This window comes from Labeo rohita, chromosome 11 (genome assembly GCF_022985175.1).
Source record: "Labeo rohita strain BAU-BD-2019 chromosome 11, IGBB_LRoh.1.0, whole genome shotgun sequence".
Lineage (NCBI taxonomy): Eukaryota > Metazoa > Chordata > Actinopteri > Cypriniformes > Cyprinidae > Labeo > Labeo rohita.
In genome coordinates this window covers 8355492-8378732 of record NC_066879.1, presented here as the reverse complement: position 1 = coordinate 8378732, position 23241 = coordinate 8355492, and the positions used below count along the sequence as shown (strand labels likewise).

The 23241-nt window shown below is 35.4% G+C and overlaps 1 protein-coding gene across 7 annotated transcripts in view; it reads right to left on the bottom strand.

The window, feature by feature from the left end:
- mast3b (microtubule associated serine/threonine kinase 3b) overlaps positions 1-23241 on the bottom strand; it is a 43648-nt gene that overhangs the window by 10213 nt on the left and 10194 nt on the right. For 2 of the 7 annotated variants that reach the window (XM_051122283.1, XM_051122287.1), the window contains 18 exons: positions 20972-21047; positions 20713-20733; positions 19763-19841; positions 19320-19477; positions 17285-17360; positions 16998-17207; positions 6308-6409; positions 6068-6200; positions 5905-5975; positions 5723-5811; positions 3485-3693; positions 3144-3282; positions 2929-3061; positions 2664-2829; positions 2420-2521; positions 754-876; positions 465-577; positions 15-187 (listed from right to left, as the gene is read on the bottom strand). In XM_051122283.1, the coding sequence (XP_050978240.1) occupies positions 15-187; positions 465-577; positions 754-876; positions 2420-2521; positions 2664-2829; positions 2929-3061; positions 3144-3282; positions 3485-3693; positions 5723-5811; positions 5905-5975; positions 6068-6200; positions 6308-6409; positions 16998-17207; positions 17285-17360; positions 19320-19477; positions 19763-19841; positions 20713-20733; positions 20972-21047 (2173 nt within the window). The remainder of the gene's footprint in view (positions 1-14; positions 188-464; positions 578-753; positions 877-2419; positions 2522-2663; positions 2830-2928; positions 3062-3143; positions 3283-3484; positions 3694-5722; positions 5812-5904; positions 5976-6067; positions 6201-6307; positions 6410-16997; positions 17208-17284; positions 17361-19319; positions 19478-19762; positions 19842-20712; positions 20734-20971; positions 21048-23241) is intronic. The other 5 variants (XM_051122286.1, XM_051122290.1, XM_051122285.1 and 2 more) reach the window with 3 other exon arrangements.

Here is a 23241-nt window from a genome sequence, read left to right as displayed (position 1 = left end):
TCTCTATTTCGCACCTTGCCCTCTGAGCCGAGAGCCTCTTGTCTCCAGTGGAGGCCTGTCGCTGGATCTCTCCATGTGAGTGAGTGTCCCTCCCGTCTGCCCGGTCCTCAATCTCTTCACTGTGACTGCGGTCGGAGGAGAAACTCAGGTTGGATGGGGTGGCCAGGTGCTCTGTGCTGCTGTACACCTACAAAATTATGGATACGAAATATCAGAAAGAGAAAAAATGTCCACCGTAAAGAAAAAAACCTGGTAAGTGGAAGCCTGTTTTAATCTGAGAACAGAAAACATGGAAGTGAAAGTTTAAAATAACATTAAAAAAGCCAGAAAGTGAGAAAGTTGCAATTGTTAGATGCAAGTTCATAATGACGAGAAATAAACTGTGATGACGGCTGTTCTATTTTATGCAATTAACAAAAACATTGAAGTATTATAAAAGTGTGCAGACAGCAAAGGGACCCAACCTTGCTGAAACGATTTGACCAAGAGGAAAAGCGTCGTATCTCTAGGGAAGACTCTTCATCGTTAGTTTCATCATCCTCATCAGAGGCCAAATGATGGTAGCGTTCAGATCGAGCTTTGCAGAAGAACAAACAAAGGATTTAGGAGGTAATAGGTAAATACAATGAAGACATAATAACTGCATCTCAGTGCATAAGCTGCAAGAATGAGCTGACATTTCCAGAGCGCGTCGCTCCAGGCATTTCTGAAGCTCGCTGAATCTCCTCCCTGTGCTGAATTAGTGAGACTCACTGTCAAAATAACTAGTGTCGTCTTCGGCCTCCAGCTGAGGGATGAATTCAGCTTTCTGACGTAGGAGTCCGTTCCAGTCCAGACCGCTGAAGAACGTATGCTGCTTTACTTCAGGAGCCCCACCTACAAACACATGTGAATTCATCACAACTGAACACAGCTCTACACAAAGCTGTTGTATGAATGTTTGAACCAAATCTAATACTAAACATTTATTTCGAATTTAAATGGGTCATGGGAATTTTTCTCTGTCATGTCTTTTTACTTAAGGTGATGTTAGTTTTTCATAGTCTTATATATATATATATATATATATATATATATATATATATATATATAGTAATAACTGACAAATAAATGACAATAAAAAATGATAGTAAAAAAATGATAGATTATACAAATTGAAAAATTAAATATTTAAAAATTAAAAAAAGAAAGTAAATATTTTATAAAACTTAATATATAAAAACTAAATAACTAAAATTAAATACTTAATTAAAAATTATAATTGCAATAATTTCAAAAACTGTAATTATAATTAATAAAAAATAATCAAAATTAAATGTTCAAAAATTATATATATATATATATATATATATATATATAAATATATATATATATATATATATATATATATATAATAATGACAAATAAATGACAATAAAAAATGATAGTAAAAAATGATAGATTATACAAATTGAAAAATTAAATATTTAAAAATAAAAAAAACATAATTGCAATAATTTCAAAAACTGTAATTTCAAAAAAAAATGTAAATTATTTATAAAATGTAAAAAGTAAAAAATGCATATGTAATTTCTAAAATAATTATTATAAGAATTATTAATAAAATAAAAATAATTATTAAGTTATAGAACTTATGAAAATTGGACAATTATATATGTACAAATTCAAAAATAAAATTAATTTTATATATATATATATATATATATATATATATATATATATATATATATATATATATATATATATATATATATATTTATATATTATTTTTGGCCCCATTTCAGAAGCAAAAATGTATTGACATTTTAATTCAGAAACAACGTGTCTACATGAATTATATAAATTATTATGTGTGTATATATATATATATATAATCATTTGTAAAAACAAATTATATAATTTATAAAAGAAATAAATTATAGAATTATTAATGAAAATGTAAACAGTAAATATACCAAAAAAAATTAGAATTTAGACAAATTATATAATTTATAAAAATTAAGAAATAAATTATAGAATTATTTATGAACATTTAAACATTAAATATATGCAAATTTAAAAATAAAATTTCAATTATTTATAAAATTCAAAAAATAAAAAAAATATAATTATTTTCTAAATTTAATTATCGGAAAATTGGAAAATTAAATATATACAACTTAAAAAGTAAAATGTTAATTATAAAAATTCAAAAAATAAAATAATTTAAACAAATTTATATAATTTGTAAAAATAAAAAAAATATATATAACAATTGTTAAGTTAGTTATATACAATTTATTAAAAAATCATAATTAAAAACAGCTAAAAGTGAGTTGAATTAGTTGTTGAAATTTAGAACGACTTGTTTTAATTTGTTTCATTAGTTTGTATTGACAAATAAAAAATTCCTACTGAATACAAATGAATGTCAAAGCACCTCTTCCAAGCCTCTCCTGTGGGTTTTGGTTCAGCAATCGTGTAATCAAGTCCTGGGCGTCTACAGGAAGGGCATCATCTCCATCTGGCCAGATAATCTCATCTGCATAAGGAACACAGTGTATCAAATCCTTTTAACGACCCTTTTATTTTAAACCAGTTGGTAAAGCTTCCTGATGCTTTAAACGGCATCTGTGTCCCGCCAGCTGACAGGACAGTTTAAAAACACATTCATCTGAACTCACCACTGACAACCTGGCCAAAAAGCTCTTCCGGTGTGTCTCCAAAAAACGGCACGCATCCCACCAGAAACTCGTACAGGATAACGCCCATGGCCCACCAGTCGACAGGCTTCCCGTAGCCCTGCCGCAAGATCACTTCTGGAGCAATGTACTCCGGGGTGCCACAAACCTGTGAATACAACAATTAAAACACAGACAGATTCTATATTAATATCAATAACATTTCTTGAAAATCGTCATACCCAAGGAGTTTTGTGCACTTGCCCACCTGCTTATCGATAAACTCCCTAGTGTCTTTCTCAACGTGGCCCTCGTACAGATTGGTTGTCATGTTCATAAGGCCGATTTTGGAGAGCCCGAAGTCAGTGAGTTTAATATGTCCCATTGAAGTAATCAAGAGGCTGTGAAGGGTTAACAAATCAGATTAACAACAGTTACACTCACGTACGGTTACATAAATGAGGTCTGCAGTTGTTTTCTCACTTGTCAGGTTTGAGGTCTCTGTGCACAATGCCATAACTGTGAAGGTACTCCAGCGCCAGAACAGTCTCCGCAAAGTACATCCTAGTCATATCCACAGGAAGTGGGCCCATGTTCTTCAGCAGAGTGGCACAGTCGCCACCTGGAGATTGAATTGGATTATTTTAACAATGTTCTTACTACCTGTCTGGGCCTTGAACGTGTCAGTTGCGTCAATGCAGGGTCAGAAAGCTCTCGGATTTCATCAAAAATACCTTCATTTGTTTTCAGCAGATGACTGAAGGTCTTACAGGTTTGGAATGACATGAGAATAATTAATGACGGAATTTTCAGTTTTGGCTTACCTTCCACGTACTCCATGACCATGCACAGATGTCTGCGGGTCTCGAAGGAGCAGAACATGCTCACCACAAAGGGATTCTCTGCAAATGTCAGGATGTCTCGCTCCACAAACACTTGCTGGATCTGGTTCCGCAGAATCAGGTTTTGTCGGTTGATCTTTTTCATCGCAAAACGCTGCCGAGTTTCTTTATGCCTCACCAGATACACGGCCCTGCAGGACAGATGGGAAACATAGCAGCAGGATGCTTGGATAATGTTCTACGAGCCTTATGAGACTGAAGACACCGAATACTGATTCTTGAGAGATTGAGTAAAAGATGCTTCATGATTTTATTGGTTACTAAACTAGTTATTAGAGATGGTGCACCCAAAATCTTACATTTTACCATCATTTACTCACCCCTCAAGTTACTCCAGAAGATGTTTTGAGAAATGTGTTTAACCAAACAGTTTCTGGTCCCCACTGATTTATACAGCATTATTTTTTTCACACTATGGCAGTCAATGGGTACCAATAACCCTTTGGTTAAACACATTCTTCAAAATATCTTATTGTGTGTTCAGCAGAAGAAAACGAAACAAAACAGAGGTATGGAACAATATGAATGCAAGTAAATGATGACAAATTCCATTTCTGGGTGAACTATCCTTTTAAATGATCAACATTTCCACTTTGAAACTCATCTGATTATCACTAGAATGTTTATAACACAAACACACTATTTTATTTGACTTTTTCATTATTTTAATCAACATTATAACATTACATTTTCAGTCATGGCCCTAAATGGCCCATGGCCCAGACCGTAACTCAATACTTACTAATTTATTTTCAGTTATATAGCATTTCTTTTTTTGTATTTAAGATTAAAACACATTAAATATAAAGCAATTAGTTTAAAGTGAAATTACTAGCATCTTGCCACCTTAAAAAAAAAATTTTTTTTGAAGTTTCACAGATGTCTACTTTTTCAAAACTCTTATATTTATGAAAACATTTAAATTCATATTTCACCTGCTATGACTTCTGGTGAGTATATAAAAACGTAGGTAATTTTTTTTTTCTTTCATAGCCATGATGCGTCAAATCTATCATACAAATTAAGATTTTTAGCTAATTTGCCTAATTTAATGTAGGTCCTGTTGGCATCTGTAGAGCTCTATGGAATCGGTTTTATTTTTTCCAAATTCTGTTTCTTCCGTTATAAATTCTCAATTCAGCTTTTTTCCGTTTTAATTTTTGTAGACTTTGTAATTTTTATGGGGTTTAAATTAAAAATGTTATTCAAAAAGCACCTCTAATTAATCAAAATCATGTAACGTACACAGTTTAAGAGCAATTTATTAAAATTTGAACAAAAATTAAATTTTAAAAGGCCCTTTTTTTCCCTTTTCTGTGTTCCATTTTAATGGGTTTTTTTACATTTTATTATTTAAAAACATTTCTAAATAATTGATTTTATTTAAATAAAAAAAAAAATACTTATTTATTTATTTCAGAAATACATTATTTTAGTGTTGAGTATTTATATTTTTCTGGTAAATAAATTCCAGTAAAAAAATAAAAAATAAAAATAATAATAATTGTATTAGTAGTAGTGGTACTCTCATTACATTAAGTAGTACATTTCTGTCACAGTTTATTCAAGTTAAACCTAACTTTTATTTTGACGGGTTGCTGTGAAGACCTTTATGTTTCTGTTTGTGTATGATATGACGATAGTTTTTCTCAAAAGAAACAGTAAAATCAGTAAAATCTGACTCTCAGAGCAGCTTTAGTGTCACACGCTTCAGTATGTGTGGAGTCAACGAAACCTTTATTCACACAGAGACACGCAGAACATGCATGATTCATATTTAAATAGTATTTTTGCTTAATATTCACAGACACTAGTCCATGTCATGTTTTGGTTTAAGTGCACTGACCTACTTTTGATTTATCCATTCAAAATGTAGCAAATTCCGAGACATTCCACGTTATGCATTAAATTCTATTTTTATGACCGGATTCCGCAAACACCAGAAAAACAAACTGACTGTCTGACTGTGATGGCAATAACAAACCATCTTCTAGTTGCTATAATTCTTTTTTTTTCTATTTTCGAGCCTGTTTTATAATGAATTAGAAGATGTAGTAAGCTAGAATGACAATTAAAGTTTGGTTATCCTTCAAATCTGCTAAAAAGATGCCCTTACGCCTTTCTAAAGTTTTACCTGTAGTCATGATGCGATTTGCTTACCCATAAGCCCCGTTACTGATCAGTTTTATAGTCTCAAAATCACTCTCCAGTGGTTTTCTTCGTAGTGGTGTGGGTGAAGATTTATTCTGCTGCAAGCAACGGGAAGAGACGTATCGTTAGTGACGTCTTACGAAACCTGGCGAGGCTATTTAATGCTTCAACTCTTTTTGTGATGCATTTACCTCTACGGATTCCTCCAAATCGACCGTCAGTGTGGGGCCAGAGTCATACTGCTCCTCGAGCTGCACAACTTCTGTCAAAAGAGATGAAGGACAACAACATGAGCCTAAGACACACTGTCAGGCTTTCAAAACAAAGCCACCACTAGATAAACAACAATCGCACCATCAAGAGGATCTCGGTTGAGTCCAAGTTGGTTGATTATATAGCGGGGAATATCTGTTTTGATGCCCTGGCCGACTTTGGCGTGACCCTCCGCAGCCTCTAGTAGATGGTAAAACTCCTCAGGGTCAAACTCCTGCACAGAGAGAGAGAGAGAGAGAGAGAGAGAGGTGAAAATCAGGAGCAGAGTTTTGGGAATGTCAGGCTGTTGGGAATATTCACTGTGAAGCTGCAGTGTCTCACCAGACACTCCAGCAGTCGTGCAGGGCGTGAGATGATGATGAGGATCTTCTTCACCAGCAGGGTGATTATTGAAACCTCCTCACTCTCAGAGCGCTCCAGAGCCTTAACGAGACAAATGCAATCTGTTAAAGGGACACTACATGATTTGTCTTGATCTTTTGAAATGGTGTTGAGCCAGAGATGTGGCATGTATTCAAGTTTATAAGTTAACATTAGTTAACTGTATTAGTTAACATGAACTAAGAATGAACAATACTTCTACAGGATTTATCAATCTTAATGTTAATTTCAGCATTTACTAATGCATTTTTAAAATCACAAGTTGTGTTTTTTAACATTAGGCAATGCATTGTGAACTAACATTAACTAACAAAGAACAACTAACGACTAACATTAAAGATAAATAGGGTAATAAATGTACTGTTCATTTATTTTAGTTAGCACATTAATGTAGTAGAGATAGTAACTGAAAATATCTGGCCTGAAAAAGCCAAAACAAATAAAAAAATAAATACATCAGTGCTGTCAAAAGATTAATCACATCACAAATACAAGTTTTTGTTTACATAATATGTGTGTGTGTACTGTGTATACTTTAGGGGTGCAACGGTTCTCGGTAAAAAAAAAAAAAAAAATCGAACCGTCCCGTTCTCCTCCCACGGTTCGATACGCACGTGAACCGCGGTTGCTCTGACCACGCACTTACAATACAGTTCGGTGAAAAAAACAATCCATAAAAGTTCAGCTAATGCATGGTTCTGAATACGCCCCACGTGCGTTTCATGTGAGACTGCCATCCAATCAACTCGTAGTATGTAAATATGTTGCTATAACGACACAGTTCCTCACGTGTTGGTGTTCTTGTGTGTTGCGCTTGGCTTGTGTAACGTAACTGTTCAGCATGGCGAGTGGAGGAGATAAGCCGTTAATAGAGCCGCCACCCGCTTCATTCAAGTCTGCTGTCTGGGAACATTTTGGGTTTTCCAATAGATTACAGCAGCGATGGTAAAAAAAAAAAAACGTGGACAAAACAGTCACGTTATGTAAAATTTGCCACGCGCGAGTGCCTTATGCTCACGGCAATACATCTAATATGACGAGCCATTTGCGCCGTCATCACCACGGTGTTGAAAGCGCTCGAGCACAGGTGAGACCGAAACAGCAGACGTTGCCTTCTGTGTTTAAACAGGCACTCGGTTCTATATTATGTTTGTTTTGAAATGCACTTTATGTTGGTACTCTAAAGTAGGCTTCTCTTGAGTTAAAATGTTGGTTTTAGCAGGGATTAAAAACTGCTTGGAATTTTATTTTTGTAAAGAAGCCTGCTGTGATCAAGAGTTTAAGTATGTGTAACCCAATAAATATTTTTTTTTCTTCGAATTTGTCAGTAGCATTTTTTTCCCTAAACACACACCGAGCCGTACCGAAACCGTGGCCCTAAAACCGTGATGCGTACCGAACCGTGACTAATTTGAACCGTTGCACCCCTAGTATACTTATACTTATACTATATATATACACACAACTATTTTAAAATTATATATTGTATGCATGTGTATTTATATATACCTAATAAATATACACAGTTCACACACATATTATGCAAACAAAAACTTATTTTGGATGCGACTAATTGCGATTAATCATTTGACAGCACTAAAATAAATAAAATAAACACATTCTGGGGAGAAGTTTTGGTTCAAATCACTCACCAAAACAATTATCAATTTTCTGATACGTTTTGATTAGTAACATACAGCAATTATTATTTACAGAAACACTGAAAATGAAATTAAAGTTTAAATCTAGCTGTTTAGAAAGGAAAGGCAAATTTATTTACATTTCACGTTTCATACAAAGTGCTTTACAGAATTAAAAAAAAAAAAAAAAAAGGTCAAAATATTTTATATTATAATTTTTTATATTATTTTATATAAGAAACATAAAATACACACAAAAAAAAAAACTATAAAAGAAAAAAGTAGGAAACAATATTATATATTATGTATTACATTATTATACATTACATAATATCTAACAATAAGTGATGACAATTTTCATTCTGTGGGGAACTGTCTCTTTAAGACAAATAACTAGCTGGTGAGTTTTAACAAGTAGTTAATTTTGAAAATATGTAAAATACCGTTTAAACATTTAAATAATTTAGTATTATAATATTTTTTCAAATTAAAAGAATTGTTTTCTATTTTAATATATTTTAAAATGTAATTTATTCCTGTGACACAAGCTGAATTTTCAGTATATTTAATAAGCTGATTTGCCACTCAAGAAACATTTCTTCTTGATATTATCAATATTGAAATTTGTTGTGCAAACTTTTTGTGTGTAAACTAATAGTTTTTTAGGATTCTTTGATATTATATTAAATAAAAATATACATTTCTTTCATAAAAGGCCATTTAATTAAAAATGTGAAAACAAGGGTAGAAAACGGTCTTAAGAATCTAAAATGTACAACTGTTTTTAGCATGAAATGTTGACCAACATAAAATTCTCAGCTGAAGATGTGATTGAATTTAATTAGGCAGCATACTGTGCTGATCATCAAATAGACAAAAGAACACTGTATCCGTTATAAACACTGGACAGTATTTGGCGAAGTGACTGGAATGTTATTTCTTGCTTGTGCAGGGGAATCTGCTGGCTTGTGGGATGCAGGAGTGGGAGGTAATGAGCTACTTGTGCTACAGGATCAAATCCTTTCCAGGCGCTCGTGTGAATTTTAATCAACTCTGCATACTCATTGAATCTGGATTTGAGATGCATTAGATGGCAGAATCTAAAGACAGAGCAAAACAAAACAAACTTGAGACGTATTCAGATATTATATCCCAAACACAAGCGTCTGCGGCAGAACGCGTAAAAACAGTTTTAATCTATCTTGAGCTGCTGTCTCCTCGCGTAAGGTTGTTTAGGAGAAAAGCTGAGTAAACAAAGGATCACGCTCGGTCAGGCGACTCCTACGAAAACCTAAAATTACTGCATTTTATGCATTTGATGAAGCCGAACAAAGTGAGGGAGACGTGCTATCAAATCAGCATTAAAGAGCCTCGTGGCACGATAAGATGTGTGACTCATGTTTCCCAGACAGCCAAATGCCACTGCAAGAGGGGTTTGAGGGAAACATGGATGATTCTAACTCGACACGAACCCTCACATCAAAACAATGAACCGTTTCCTTTTTTAGCACTGCAGCCAGCGACTCTCTTTCCATCATAAGCAGATGGCAGCTCAGACTCAACTGTGACTTGTGGCCCTGCAGCACGGAGCTTTATAATGATGCCCAGCTTCAGGCTGTCTTTACTGTTTACCTGAGCAAAAATTACAATCTATTTATGATCAAGGACCAAGTGTTATGTTTACAAAATTCAATAATTATACATGAAACATAAATAAACAGAAACAGTTGAATATAAAAATAAATTAGGGGAAACTATTATATAAACAGTGGCAACATTTTACAATAACCAACTAATATGAACAAACAATAAACAATACATTTCAGTATTTACTAAACTTTGTTAAATGTTAATGAAAATACAGTTGTTCATTGTTAGTTCATGTTAATTTACAGAGCATTAACAAATGTTACCATGCACAGCTTTTTATTTTAATGAAGCATTAGTAAATGTTGAAATTAACATTACCTATGATTATTAAATGCTGTAGAAGTATTGTTCATTCTTAGCTCACTTTAACTAAAGAACCTTATTGTAAAGTGTTACCAAAACAATAAATACCTTCATTCATTTAAATCGGTGTCCAACAGTCTGAAAATGTTTTTTCCCCCCAATTACAAAAAATGGTTGTATTAAAGGTGCAGTAATTGATTTCTAAGAAATGCCGTTGATATTTGAAATCAAAACAAGCACGGCCCTTCCGAAAAGGATCACATCCTTATCTGGATAGCTCTGCCCCAAAATCACAAACTTTTTGAATTTGTTTTATTTATCAGTATTTTTTTTAAAATAAAATTAATTAATCAGAGAAAATGTAATGAAATCGTTAAAATGGAAACGAATCCTGAAAATGAATGGAAAACAGAATTTAAAAGAATAAAACTAAATATGAGAAAAAAAAAATGTATTTCATAGGGCTTCAAAAATGCAATTTCTGTTAAATGTTTATTAAACTGCTGTTAAATTGTGTAGGTTTTATGATTTCAATTAATTAGACATGCTTTTAGAGTATTTTTTTAAACCATTAAAACAATGTAAAAAAAAAAATCATATTGGAAAAAATGTATATTGGAAAAAATAACTCATTTCACAGGGCCCTAGCTTATTGAAAATGCAAATGTATTCTCTGCCAGCAGGTGGCGCTTCCAGAACGGCAGAAATATAGCGGTTTCCCCATAGTAGGGATAGGCAATATGGGCTTAAAAATTCATCACAATAATTTCTAGTATTATTGCGATAATGACATCAGACGATAATTCAGGGAATCCTGTTTCTTTAGAGAAAAGTGTTATCTTTCCTATTTAACCCAAAACAGAGCATAGCTGAGCACACGTGTACAATGTAATGACTGTTTAATTCACTGGAAGTCGGAGGGCGCCCTTGTGCAGAAACTCCACATATGCTTTATAACAGAAGTAATAGTACTGACCGCGCTCCAGGAAATCTCTAATCCAGGTAACTGAATAGAATGCAGATTGAGAAATTTTAACGGAGGAAACTTGACAATAAACATATGCTACAATATATGTTTTTTCTGTGTTCTTAGGATAAAGCATATTTATAATGCAATGCTAGTCGAAATAGCTTTTATAATACTATAAAATCGTATGATTTCTGCCAAGATGACATTTCTTTCTTCAGTCGTAAAGAAATTATGTTTTTTGAGGAAAACATTTCAGTATTTTTCTCCATATAATGGACTGATATGGTGCCCCGATTTTAAACTTCCAAAATGCAGTTTAAATGCGGCTTCAAAAGATCCCAAATGCGGTTGTAAACGATCCCAGCCGAGGAAGAAGGGTCTTATCTAGCATAATGATTGGTTATTTTCATAAAAATAATACAATTCATATACTTTTTAATGTCAAACGCTCATCTTGTCTTCCTCTACCTGGACTGTTTTTTCCCGGTTCATGACAGTTAGGATATGTCGAAAAACTCCCATCTTCTCTCTCAACTTCAAAATCGTCCTATATTGCCGTTTTACCTTTTCTGTTAAGGGTGTTTGATCTTCTTTGCATGTTTACTTGGCAAAGACTGACAGTACTTCTGCAGCGATGTAGGATGATTTTGAAATGATTTTTGAAGTTGAGGGAGAAAATACAATTGGAGCTTTCTGACATACCCTAACTGTCTTCAACCAGAATACACCGAGTTCAGGCAGAGCAAGACAAGACGAGACTGAAAAGTATTTAAATTGTATTATTTTTATGAAAATAACCGATTGTTTCACTAGATAAGACCCTTCTTCCTCGGCTGATCATTTACAAAAGCATTTGGGATCGTTTGAAGCTGCATTTAAACTGCCTTTTGGAAGTTCAAAATCAGGGCACCATATCAGTCCATTATATGGAGAAAAATGCTGAAATGTTTTCCTCAAAAAACAATTTCTTTACGACTGAAAAAAGAAAGACATGAACATCTTGAATTACAAGGGTACATTATATGTGAATCTTTGTTTTGGAAGTGGACTTTCTTGTACCATTTAAGAAAGTCTTAAGTTTTATGGCCTAAATGTAAGAGTTTTTAAAGAACCTACAAAATCCCTGTCTTTATGAATCTGCAACATATCAGTCCACCAACAGGTTTTGAGCATAACGCCAGTGAAAATAAATCAGCAAAGACTCTGAGATCCCAGAAGGGAGAAGAGAGTGACAGAGAAACAGCATAGAGTGGACCGATGTAACCACAAACCAACACAAAACCACAAGATTTGACTATCAATCACATCAGGTTGATGATTGAACAGTTAGAGCAGATAAACTGCAGCATGACTGCAGCACGGGGGGCCCGGTGCAGCGCTTGGCACCGCTGACTAAGGAAAGTGGGAAACACTTTAATAGCCTTATCTATGAGCACGACATCCAGCGCACAGCAGCGATCTGACAGCGCGCTGAGTCTTGCCTGGGGTTGTCTGAACACTACATACAGGGTGGGCGTAAGGGTTGCTATGGAAACTAACACCCTGTAGTTGCAAAGATGAGCATGGAGCTTGAACGGGGAGATCTATATTTCTAATCAAAACCTCTGCTGCAGGGTACGCACACATTTATACATGAAACGACACGCGCAATTACACACGCACGCAAACGCTTGCATGTATGCAAATGTACTCAGCTTGCGGATGCTCTTTTTTTACTGGGTGTAAAAATCTGGAAGTATTTATAGAGTAAAAAACACCCTGGGGAGTGAGGCGGATTTCACACTCATTAGGGGAAATGGTCACAGTTTCTGTTAAGAATATGTGATGCTTCTGGCCCCTTAAAGCCAGCAGCAGCACACTAACAACAGCAGTGAAAGAAGCCAGCCGTGCCCTGATGTCGCCCTCAGCCTGATATTCCTGCCAAACAACCACCACCATCTCAGACCACCTGTTGGCTTTGGCATAATCAGAAAAGGACAGCGTTACCAAGCTGACACTGGCTAAAGCAGCAGAACGTAGCTTGAAAATGGTTGTCCATGCAGTTACGAAAAGGACTCAACCAAAGTCAAGGTAGATTCAAACGTGTGGTGCACAGACAGAATAAACATTTTTGCGAAGCTGTATATAAAACAAAGATTGGAGACTGGAGAAAATGCTATTTCAGTCTTTCTACTTCAAAATGTTATGTTGCATTCAATGTGTTAGTTGCCATTTCTTTGTAAATATTTGTGAAGTGCACTAGAAATTTCTGGGTTGAAAGTTTTTCAAAGTAAATCGTTCGTTTTTTTTTTTTTTTTTTTTTTTCAGTGCATAAGAATTGCATTTAGAACTAAATGACTAGGGATTCACAAGAATGGTTAAGCAATCAATTTTTCTCAAAAACATAATTAAGATTCTTAAAAAAACAACTATTATCATTTTACTTTTTTTTTTTTTATATTTTAACAGAATTATTGCACTGTCACATACGTACAAATCAAGAGAATGTCACCTAGCATGGTTTGCTTAGATTTAGTCGCAGCAAACAGCGCAAAAGGCCTCGTGAGAAAAAATAGACTGGCTGTATTACACTATTACTGGAGATGAATATCTCAACAGAATCACTAAACTCTAACTTACACGTTTGGTAGTGTTTTCAGCAAAAGTCTTGATTAAGATTAAAATGAGATTTATCATGCATCCATTGATCTTAAACTTTTAGCATTAATTACCAAATTTTGAGAATGGGCACAGGTTATATGCGGATCAATAACATGACCCTTTTTAGCTCTGATCTATTAATTTAATCCATAAAACAAATATGATTAGATGATTGAATACACACAACCTAAATACATCTGTTATATGATGAGCATGTTTTGTGTATGTGTGGGGAACATAACAATGAACACTGCACTTTAATATTGTTAAAAAACTTTATATTAACACTTTTGCCTGCCAAATCAAATTCACGTGGTGCATATGGAAACTTCCACCACTGAATAAAAAAAATTTGCAGCTTTTTAATCTTACAGCTCAGATTTTTTCCTCGCAACTGCATGATACAAACTCCCAACTCTGACTTTTTTCACAATTGCGCAGTTTTATCTTGTTATTCTGACTTCATGACTCGCAGTTGTGATTTATATCATGCAATTCGAATTAAAGATGTAAACCACAATTGCGAGAAAAAAAAATTACCTTTTTTATTTTTTAATCAGTGGAAGAAATTGGCTTCCATAGGTACGACCAAAACATCTATTTAAAAAAAAAAAAAAAAAAAAAAAAAAAAGTGACCTATGTAACAACCAAAAATTTACATTTCATGAGATCTGTATTTAAAAAAATAAATAAAAAAATAAATAAATAAAGAATTTATTTCTTTTTTTGCTTCTTTTTATATATATATATATATATATATATATATATATATATATATATATATTTTTTTTTTTAATTTAAGTTTAATTTTAGTTTTAATTTTATCTTAGTTTAAAGGAGAACTCCACTTCCAGAACAACAATTTACAAATAATTTACTCACCCCTTGTCATCCAAGATGTTCATGTCTTTCTGTCTTCAGTCGTAAATTATGGTTTTTGCAACTGAAGACAAAAAGACATGAACATCTTGGATGACAAGGGGGTGAGTAAATTATTTGTGAATTGTTGTTCTGGAAGTGGGGTTCTCCTTTAATACATTTTAAAGGTAAACAACCCTTATTAATTTATTTTTTAAATAATGCCTAAAAAGTCAAAACAAAATTCCAACAATGCCCTTTCACATACTGTAGAGCACTGATCCTGGAAAATTGCCATAAAATGTACCAGGACACATTATCAGTGTATTTTCCGGAAACTATGTGTGAAAGAGCTTAAGATTCCAGTCTTGTGTGTCGTCTGTGGGACTGATTTCATTTACCCGTTCATAAAATGTCACCCCTGTCCATGATAAGATGTAACTAATATGAAACTCACACTTATAAAATACTGATCAGGTGAATGCAGTTGTGAACAGTGACTGACAAACCTTGGCCCTCTGCCCCTACCCTTGTTGGGGGGGGGCTAGTTCATGGTGTCCAGTGTTGGGCACCGGACGAGAAGTGCAGTGCGGCGCCACGCTACGTCTTTGAAATCAAACACATTGTTTTCTCTGTGGCAGTGACACTCAATGACTATCCGCGGCTCACAGCTACCCTGTTTGAGGATACTGTTTAAAATCCTGCTGTGCCACTCACATAGTTTTCCATTAAATCACACTATATATGTTAAAGGGGACATCGGATGATTATTTTGCACAAGCTGGTATGATTGTTTAGAGTCTTCATGAAAGGTCTGCAACATATTTTGGTTAAAATTCCTCAATGGCCATGTAAAACAACACCCTTTTTACAATATCAAAAAACATCTCTCTTCACAGCGATCCGTTTCAGTGCACATCTCTTTAAATGATAATGAGCTACTGCTCACCCCACCCCTCTCTTCTGTTTTTTTTTTTTTGTGTATTTGGTGATGCGTTACCAACAAAAAATGAATCCACTGCATCCTCAGTGGCTCTGATTTTGGGAGAAAACGAAGACTCTTATGTTCACTTTTACATCCAACTAAAAAAACACCTGCATTGCTTACGAGACATTGTTGTCGCTACAGCTGCTCAAGCGTGGGGAAAATGGCAGACAGTGTGCAAATGGCTGTGGGCGGAAAATATGCTAATATGGGACAATCCGTCAGCAGTCGTGGACAGGGCCTGAGCAGTAGGGCTGGGCGATATGGCTGAAAACTGTATCACGATATCAGCGTTTCATATCGGTCGATATCGATAATTATTGATATTTTTTATGACCCATTTAAAATAAGGAACAGGAGAAAAATATATTACATTTTAAGTTATTAAGACAGAAATGTCAACAACCATGGAAAACTCAAATAATTAAAATGTAAACATAATTCTAAAGTCACAATGAACACTTAACAATTATCTCTTAACATTTAAGATGCAAAATAAAAGAAAATGTAAGAAATGCTTAATAAAGTGTAATAAAATAGTGCAGTTTAATATAAACAGAGAAATATGCCACTGCGTCCGTTTTATCTTTGTACCATTTAGATTCTTTGTCATAAGGCACTGATGCAGAGTACCTCTCCATGGTGGTCTGCTGCTTGTGTTCAGGGATCGAAATTAACTTTTTTACTTGGTAGCACTGGTGTTCCCAACTTCAAATAGTTAGGAGCACCAAAACTAAATTTAGGAGCACTAAATGAATATTAAGGTTGCATTAAATACAACTACACAACCTATAGCCTACAGCCTAGATATGTTATGTAGTCTAATTTGCGCACATTGGGGAGTCGCTCTCTAAACTTGGGGTATTAAAACTGCTTTTGAATGCGCGCGCGCGCGTTTTACTTTCGGTTTCGTTTTAACGATGGCGCGAAACTCTCGGCGGTGATGTGCGTCCATTCTACAATACAAGATATTAATTTAATAATTTTGTCACTCCCACGTTGCTAGGTTATAGAGCGAGTGCCTTTGTTAATGCAACCAAGCTTGCTTCGCAACCTCTGTTTTCTTCCGACGAAGAATAAAAAATATATGAACATTTTATAGAACACATTTTTATTGATATCGATCACGTGTCTATCGCGATACATATCGTTATTGTTTTATCGCCCAGCCCTATACTGCTCAGAAAATCAAAACGGCTTGATAACTGAGACTGTTTAGTAAATGGATTTTTATCATTGTGGGGTGGTTGTGTCCATACACACTGCTAAGACACATTTATATGCAAACATCATGTAAAAGCGAAATTTTGCATCTAACGTCCCCTTTAAAATTTTTAAATATTTTTTTACAGCAGTTTAGGCCCACTCTGAGGGTCTTTGACGGTTCTTCTCTGGGTATATGTAGCTACTGTGTCCCTAAAACATTTTTTGTTTTTAGCCTTTCTGTACATGGGTCACCCATATGCAGGTGCCACATGTCAAAGCATGTGCACAGGCCAAGTTTTCAACGATTTTAACAATAAGTCTCATAACCAAACATCTGGATTCACTGAACTGAAAATATCTTTAGAAATTCAGCCTCACCTCATGCAGCATTTTTTCCAGTTTATCCTGCAGCTCTATGAAGTACAGAGACGTGATCAGGCCCTTCTGGGATTTATCCAGACAGTCCCTGGCCAACTCCACCAACTGGTGCTGGATAAATCCCAGGACTCCGTCTCCCAGCGGTAGGGTGCTGTCTGGGGAAAACTGCCTGATGACTTCCAGCAAACGCTCCTCCATCTGAGCGGTGGCCTGCACAGCAGAGCGGACATTAGGCATCCCAGATTTGTAGAGGGAAAAACTGGCAATAATCTTTTGGCACTACATACCTTTGGAAAACGCTCTTTGTAGACATGGTTCATCATGATAATTTCATTATCAAAAGAGCCGCCAGTTCGTCCAGGGCTAAAACAAGGAGAAGAACAGAGGAAAACTAGTGATGCACAGGGCCGAATCTGAAAACGAAATTCAGGATGTGCTCATGCTAAAACTGAAAATAAATGTTGTTTAATAATCAAAAATGGCTGTTTCAGTAGGAAATATTCCATCACGTCATTAATAAAAACTGCCATCATGTAGATTGCCGTTCAAATGCTTTACTGACAAACACACCAACTAAACAAAGTGAGCAGTGTTTTGTTTGTACAAGTGCCCTGTTTGAAGCGTGAAGCACTGTGGGTGGACATCTAAACCTCTGAATCCTGCAAAGATGTGGGCTAAAGGTGAGGCGTTGCATTGCGGTCTGTAGCCTCTCTCAGAATAGGCATCATAAACACAAAAAAACCCTCATCAGACTTTAGTTTCTACTTCAGACTCGTCCTCTTGCATATCAACTGGTCGGATGCAAATTTCAAACCCCAGCATTCAATTACACCACAGTGAAGTCTGTCTCTTCTCTGACTCAGCCTCGAGGGAGGTTCTTTTGCAAAACAAAAACGCTCCTATTGTTTCGTTTTGATGGGGAAAGCCTGGATACTCGTATTAGTCAGAAGTCCACTCATCTTACAAGAAGCCTGGCAACAAACAGCACTGAAAGAGATAGTTCACCATAAAAATGAAAAAAATCCGTCATGATTTACTCATGCTCATGTCATTTCAAACCCATATGACTTTTTTTCTGGTTTTGTTCTGGTTGTCTTTTTGATACAGTTACAGTGAATGGGTAATTTAGGTTTTCAAGCTACAAAAAGGGTGCAAAGGCACCAAAGAAATGGCAAAAAGGGGTCTTTAAAAAAGACATTTCACCCAAAAATGAAAATTCTGTCATCATTTACTCATTCTCAAGCTGTTCTATATATCTTTATGAATTTCTTTCTTCTGCTGAACACATTCTAGTGTTTCCCCTGCCATTATATTAGGGGGCGGCACGCCCCCGCAACGGCAGCCGCCGCCCCTCCGGAGTCCATTCATAAAAACGGGTTTACTCTATAGCACGGGATGGCACAGAATTCGTCAATTTTTTGATTAATAAATCAAAAGTAGGTCTCTCACTTAATTTGAATCATAATATGGACTAGCGTCTGTGAATATCAAAATACAAAAAGACGGTTTAGATATGAATCCTCCATGTTCCGCTCCGCTCTGTATGAATGAATGGCAGAGACGCAGCTTTGTTTACTACACAAATACTGAAGCACACGTGAGGCTCGCGGTTATTTTCGGCCTCTGCATCTCATTATATGACGACATAAACGCATGAACTTAATCTCCAGAACTGCTGTGAGTCACTTCTGTGAGTCACTTCATGTAAATTTTACTTATACACACAAAAACTAACCGGTAACCTGTTAAAATAAAAGTACATGTAACAGAAATGTATTAATCTTGTATTACTTTTGTACAGTATAATGTAGGTGTTTAAATATTCCTATTTCTGGCAAATTTAAATAAAACAATTAAATGCAGAAATTATAATAGAAATAACAGAAAAAAAAACAGTTTGTTTGGCAACAAATAAAAGGGTTTAATTTCATTTAATTAAAAATAAATAAGTGTTTAACGCCTGTATGTGATTATCAGAAAAATTTAACACACAAGAATTTCTGAAAAAAAAAAAAAAGATTGTAGGGTCCTATTGTTAAAAATGTTGAAACTGAGATTTTTCGACTTATTTTTTTCACTAAAATAAATTAGTAATGTACTGAAAAAAGTACCGCACCGTACCGTTGGTACCCCCCCCTTATTTTGCTCATGAACACCAAAGCTCAATATGTCTGATATAGTCAACGCAGACATAATAAAACTATGTCAGGTCAAGAAACACTCCTCAAGAGTGCTAATGATTAAACCCCAATAGCCATATTAATAAAATGCAAACAGTGACATCCTGCTATAATTAATGTGTACATGTGTGTTTTTGTTTACCTAAGGCTACGTGACCGTGGTCGTATAAACGGGGAGGGCCGCCCATCTTCATCAGTCATGCTCTCTGAACTTCGGAAGTGTTTGAACAGGAAATGAAGCTCGTCCTGTGTGGGCTGGTATGGAAGCTGGTGCAATCGTTCTTGAGATGAGGAAGATGACTGTAAAGCAACCAACAAACACATTACTCCATTAAATACATGACTAAAATGAACATAAAACAGTCCCATATTTACTGAAAAAAGATACTTAGATCTATCAATAATTGTTTAGGTATGCAGAAATATGCGATTAATTCAGGTATGAGATACGATTAATTCAAGAATCATTCAATCATTTTACTATTAAAGGGATTTAATGGAGAGGTCTGACAAAAATTCTATTATGTATGTACCCTCATGTCATTTCAATCGAAACTTAACTGTAGATAAAAGATAGCCACATACTGAGACAGTTGAGCTGGGAGGGTTGGTCCCGTAACCTGAAGATGGAAGTGAAGCCAGAGACCACCGTCTCCCTTCGGCTCTACAGAGAGAAAACAAAGGTAAAAAGTTAAAAATAAATAAATAACTAAACAGTAAAATTAAGTATTAACGTGTGCAGTCAAATTCTAAGATTAACACTGTCATATTACATAATCTGTCTTGTTGCGGGGGATTTTAAAAAGGAGATAAACAGTACTAAAATCAGCTAGCCAGTCATGTGCATCCCATGTGCTCAGGTGCTTTTGGTTATTTTTCCCCCCATCAGTGTGATCCCATACCTATATCATTCACAATATGCATTTGGACGTTAATTCAAAATCTCTAACTTTGCATGTAGAAGTTGGCAAAAATGCTATCTTGCACACAATTATTATTACAATATTTATTACCCAGAGACCACCGTCTCCCTTCAGCTCTACAGAGAAAACAAACGTCAAAAATTAAAAATAAATAAATTTTATTATTACTATAAAAAAAAAAAAAAAAAAAAAAAAAATATATATATATATATATATATATATATATATATATATATATATATATTTTTTTTTTTTTTTTTTTTTTCTCCTAACAATATGATCCCCTACCTATATCATTCACAATACACATGTGGACCGCTGTTAATTCAAAATCTCAAAATCACCTTAACAGCTTTTGCCATACACATTCAATTAAAAAGAATGCTAAATTTAGAAGCTGGCAAAAAAATTATTATAATTTTTTTTTTTACAAGGTCTATATTTATCCAAAAATCCAAGTGAATCTTTTTTTAAAAATGGTGATGCAAAGCTTCAAGACAAAAATAAATAAATAAATATATAAATAAATAAATAACAGGAAGTATATAAAGAGTACACAGTCAAGGTGATTGAGGTTTGGCCACGTCATTGTGTGAAAAAGAGATTGGCTACCTGTCAGCTCGAGCCAGGTGGCTGAGAAGAAATAAAGAGGGATGAAGAGAGAGAAAATAGGCGACACACTTAGTGAGCTCTTTATAGAAAGATTCAGGAGAATAAATGAGTCAACTGTTCATAATGTGAACCTGACACTTAGATAACAATGTGGTAAATGCAGATAAATATCCAGAATGCTGGTCTGTCATCTATTTAATGAACAAGAAAATAATAACAAATTAAAAAAAAAAAAAAATGACAAAAAGCATTTGTCTACCTGCGGGCGAAGGGGAAGTTGAGAGAGCAAATAGCGGTGGACACATTTCGTGGGCTGTCCAGAGGGCTGCTGGCAGCTGGAAGGAGAACAAGAGGAAATTTCAACAGAGCACTCAGTGTTACGTAAGCTAGAGGATTTAATAGACGTCAGATGACCTCAGATGTTTCACAAATCACACACTTAGGACATTTATCTCCTTTCGGAACAATAATGTTTGTCTGAATCACTGTCTATGGAGTTTGAAGCTGACGCGTGTAATTTTTTTTTAATGTTTTGAAATATCTTCTCCCAGCTTAATAAGCAGCGACAACTACAAGCCAGCCACTTGTAGGCTGACTTCCCAAAAGAAAGTTTAAACAGAGTGGTGCAATCAAAATCAACTTTGCAGTCTGACATTGCAACACTGGCCACACCAGTGATGAATGTTTTTTGGATGAGGCTATGTGTTTGTCCGTGCCAGGGAAACCAGTTTGAAAACAGTCATTATTTGCGCCAAAATGACACACAGATGTAAATGCTGGCGAGCAATACTAAATGAATTTAGTTTAATATGTTATTCAGATTCATTTGTGAATCATTCATCTGAATCTGTTTCAGCAGATTCACGAGTGAACAGTTGAGCTGATTCATGAGCAAATGGTTCAGCCAATTCGTGAGCAAAACATTAAGCAGATTTGTGAGTAACAGATTTGTTAGGAAACATTCAACCGATTTATGAGCAAACGATTCAGCCGATTCGTAAACAAATTGTTCAGCCGATTCTTGAGCAAATGGTTCAGCCAATTTGTGAGCCTATCATTCAACAGATTCATGAGCAACAGATTTGTGAGCAAACAGTTGAGCCAATTCATGACCAACAGTTCCATGAGCAAACGGTTCCACCGATTCGTGAGCAAAGTTCCGCCGATTCATGAGCAAACGGTTCCGCCGATTCGTGAGCAAACGGTTCAGCCAGTTTGTGAGCAAATCATTCAACAGATTCATGAGCAACAGATTTGTGAGCAAATGGTGAGAAAAACGTTCAGCAGATTTGTAAGCAAAAGAATTTGAGGAAACATTCAATCGATTTGTGAGCAAATGATTCAGCGCATTCATGAGCAAACGGTTCAGCCGATTTGTAAGCAAATCGTTCAGCAGATTTATGAGCAAATGATTCAGCAGATTTGTGACCAAATCTTTCAGCATATTCTTGAGCAACACATTTCTGAGTAAACTGTTCAGCCAATTTGTGAGAAAAAGATTCAGCCGATTCCTGAGCAAAAGTTTCAGCCGCTGATTCTTGAGCAAATGATTCAGCCAATTCATGACCAACAGAATCATGAGCAAATGGTTCAGCTGATTCGCAGGTAAATGGTTCAACTGCCGATTCATGAGCGAAACATTCAGCAGATTTGAGCAAACAGTTTAACAGATTTATGAGCAAAAGATTCAGCCGACGCGTAAACAAATGGTTCATCCGATTTGTGAGCAAACAATTCAGCCAATTTGTGAGAAAAACGTGAGCAACAGGTTTGTGAGGAAACATTCAATCGATTTGTGAGCAAACGATTTAGCCAAGCAAATGGTTCAGCCAATACGAGCAAATCATTCAGCAGATTCATGAGCAAACGATTCAGCAGATTCGTGACCAAATTGTTCAGCATATTCATGAGCAAAAGATTTCTGAGCAAACGGTTCCGCCGATTCGTGAGCAAACGGTTCCGCCGATTCGTGAGCAAACGGTTCCGCCGATTCGTGAGCAAACGGTTCCGCCGAGTCGTGAGCAAACGGTTCCGCCGAGTCGTGAGCAAACGGTTCCGCCGAGTCGTGAGCAAACGGTTTCGTGAGCAAACGGTTCCGCCGAGTCGTGAGCAAACGGTTCCGCCGAGTCGTGAGCAAACGGTTCCGCCGAGTCGTGAGCAAACGGTTCCGCCGAGTCGTGAGCAAACGGTTTAGATAATTTGTGAGCAAAAGGTTCCACCAATTTTTGAGCAAACACTTCAGCCAATCTGTGAGCAAATCATTCAACAGATTCGCGAGCAAGCAGTTCTGCCGAGTCGTAAACAAACAGTTCAGTAGATTCGAGCAAATGGTTCAGCCGAACAATGAGCAACTGGTTTAGCCGAATCATAAGCAAACGGTACAGAAGATTCATGAACAAATCATTCAGCTGATCTGTGAACAAATCATACAGTTTAGTCATAATTTGTCATTCTGTTATTGTAGAGGGAAATTATCAATGCAAAACAGTCTTTTCCTCAAACAAACCTCTCAATATGGTATCGAAAGAC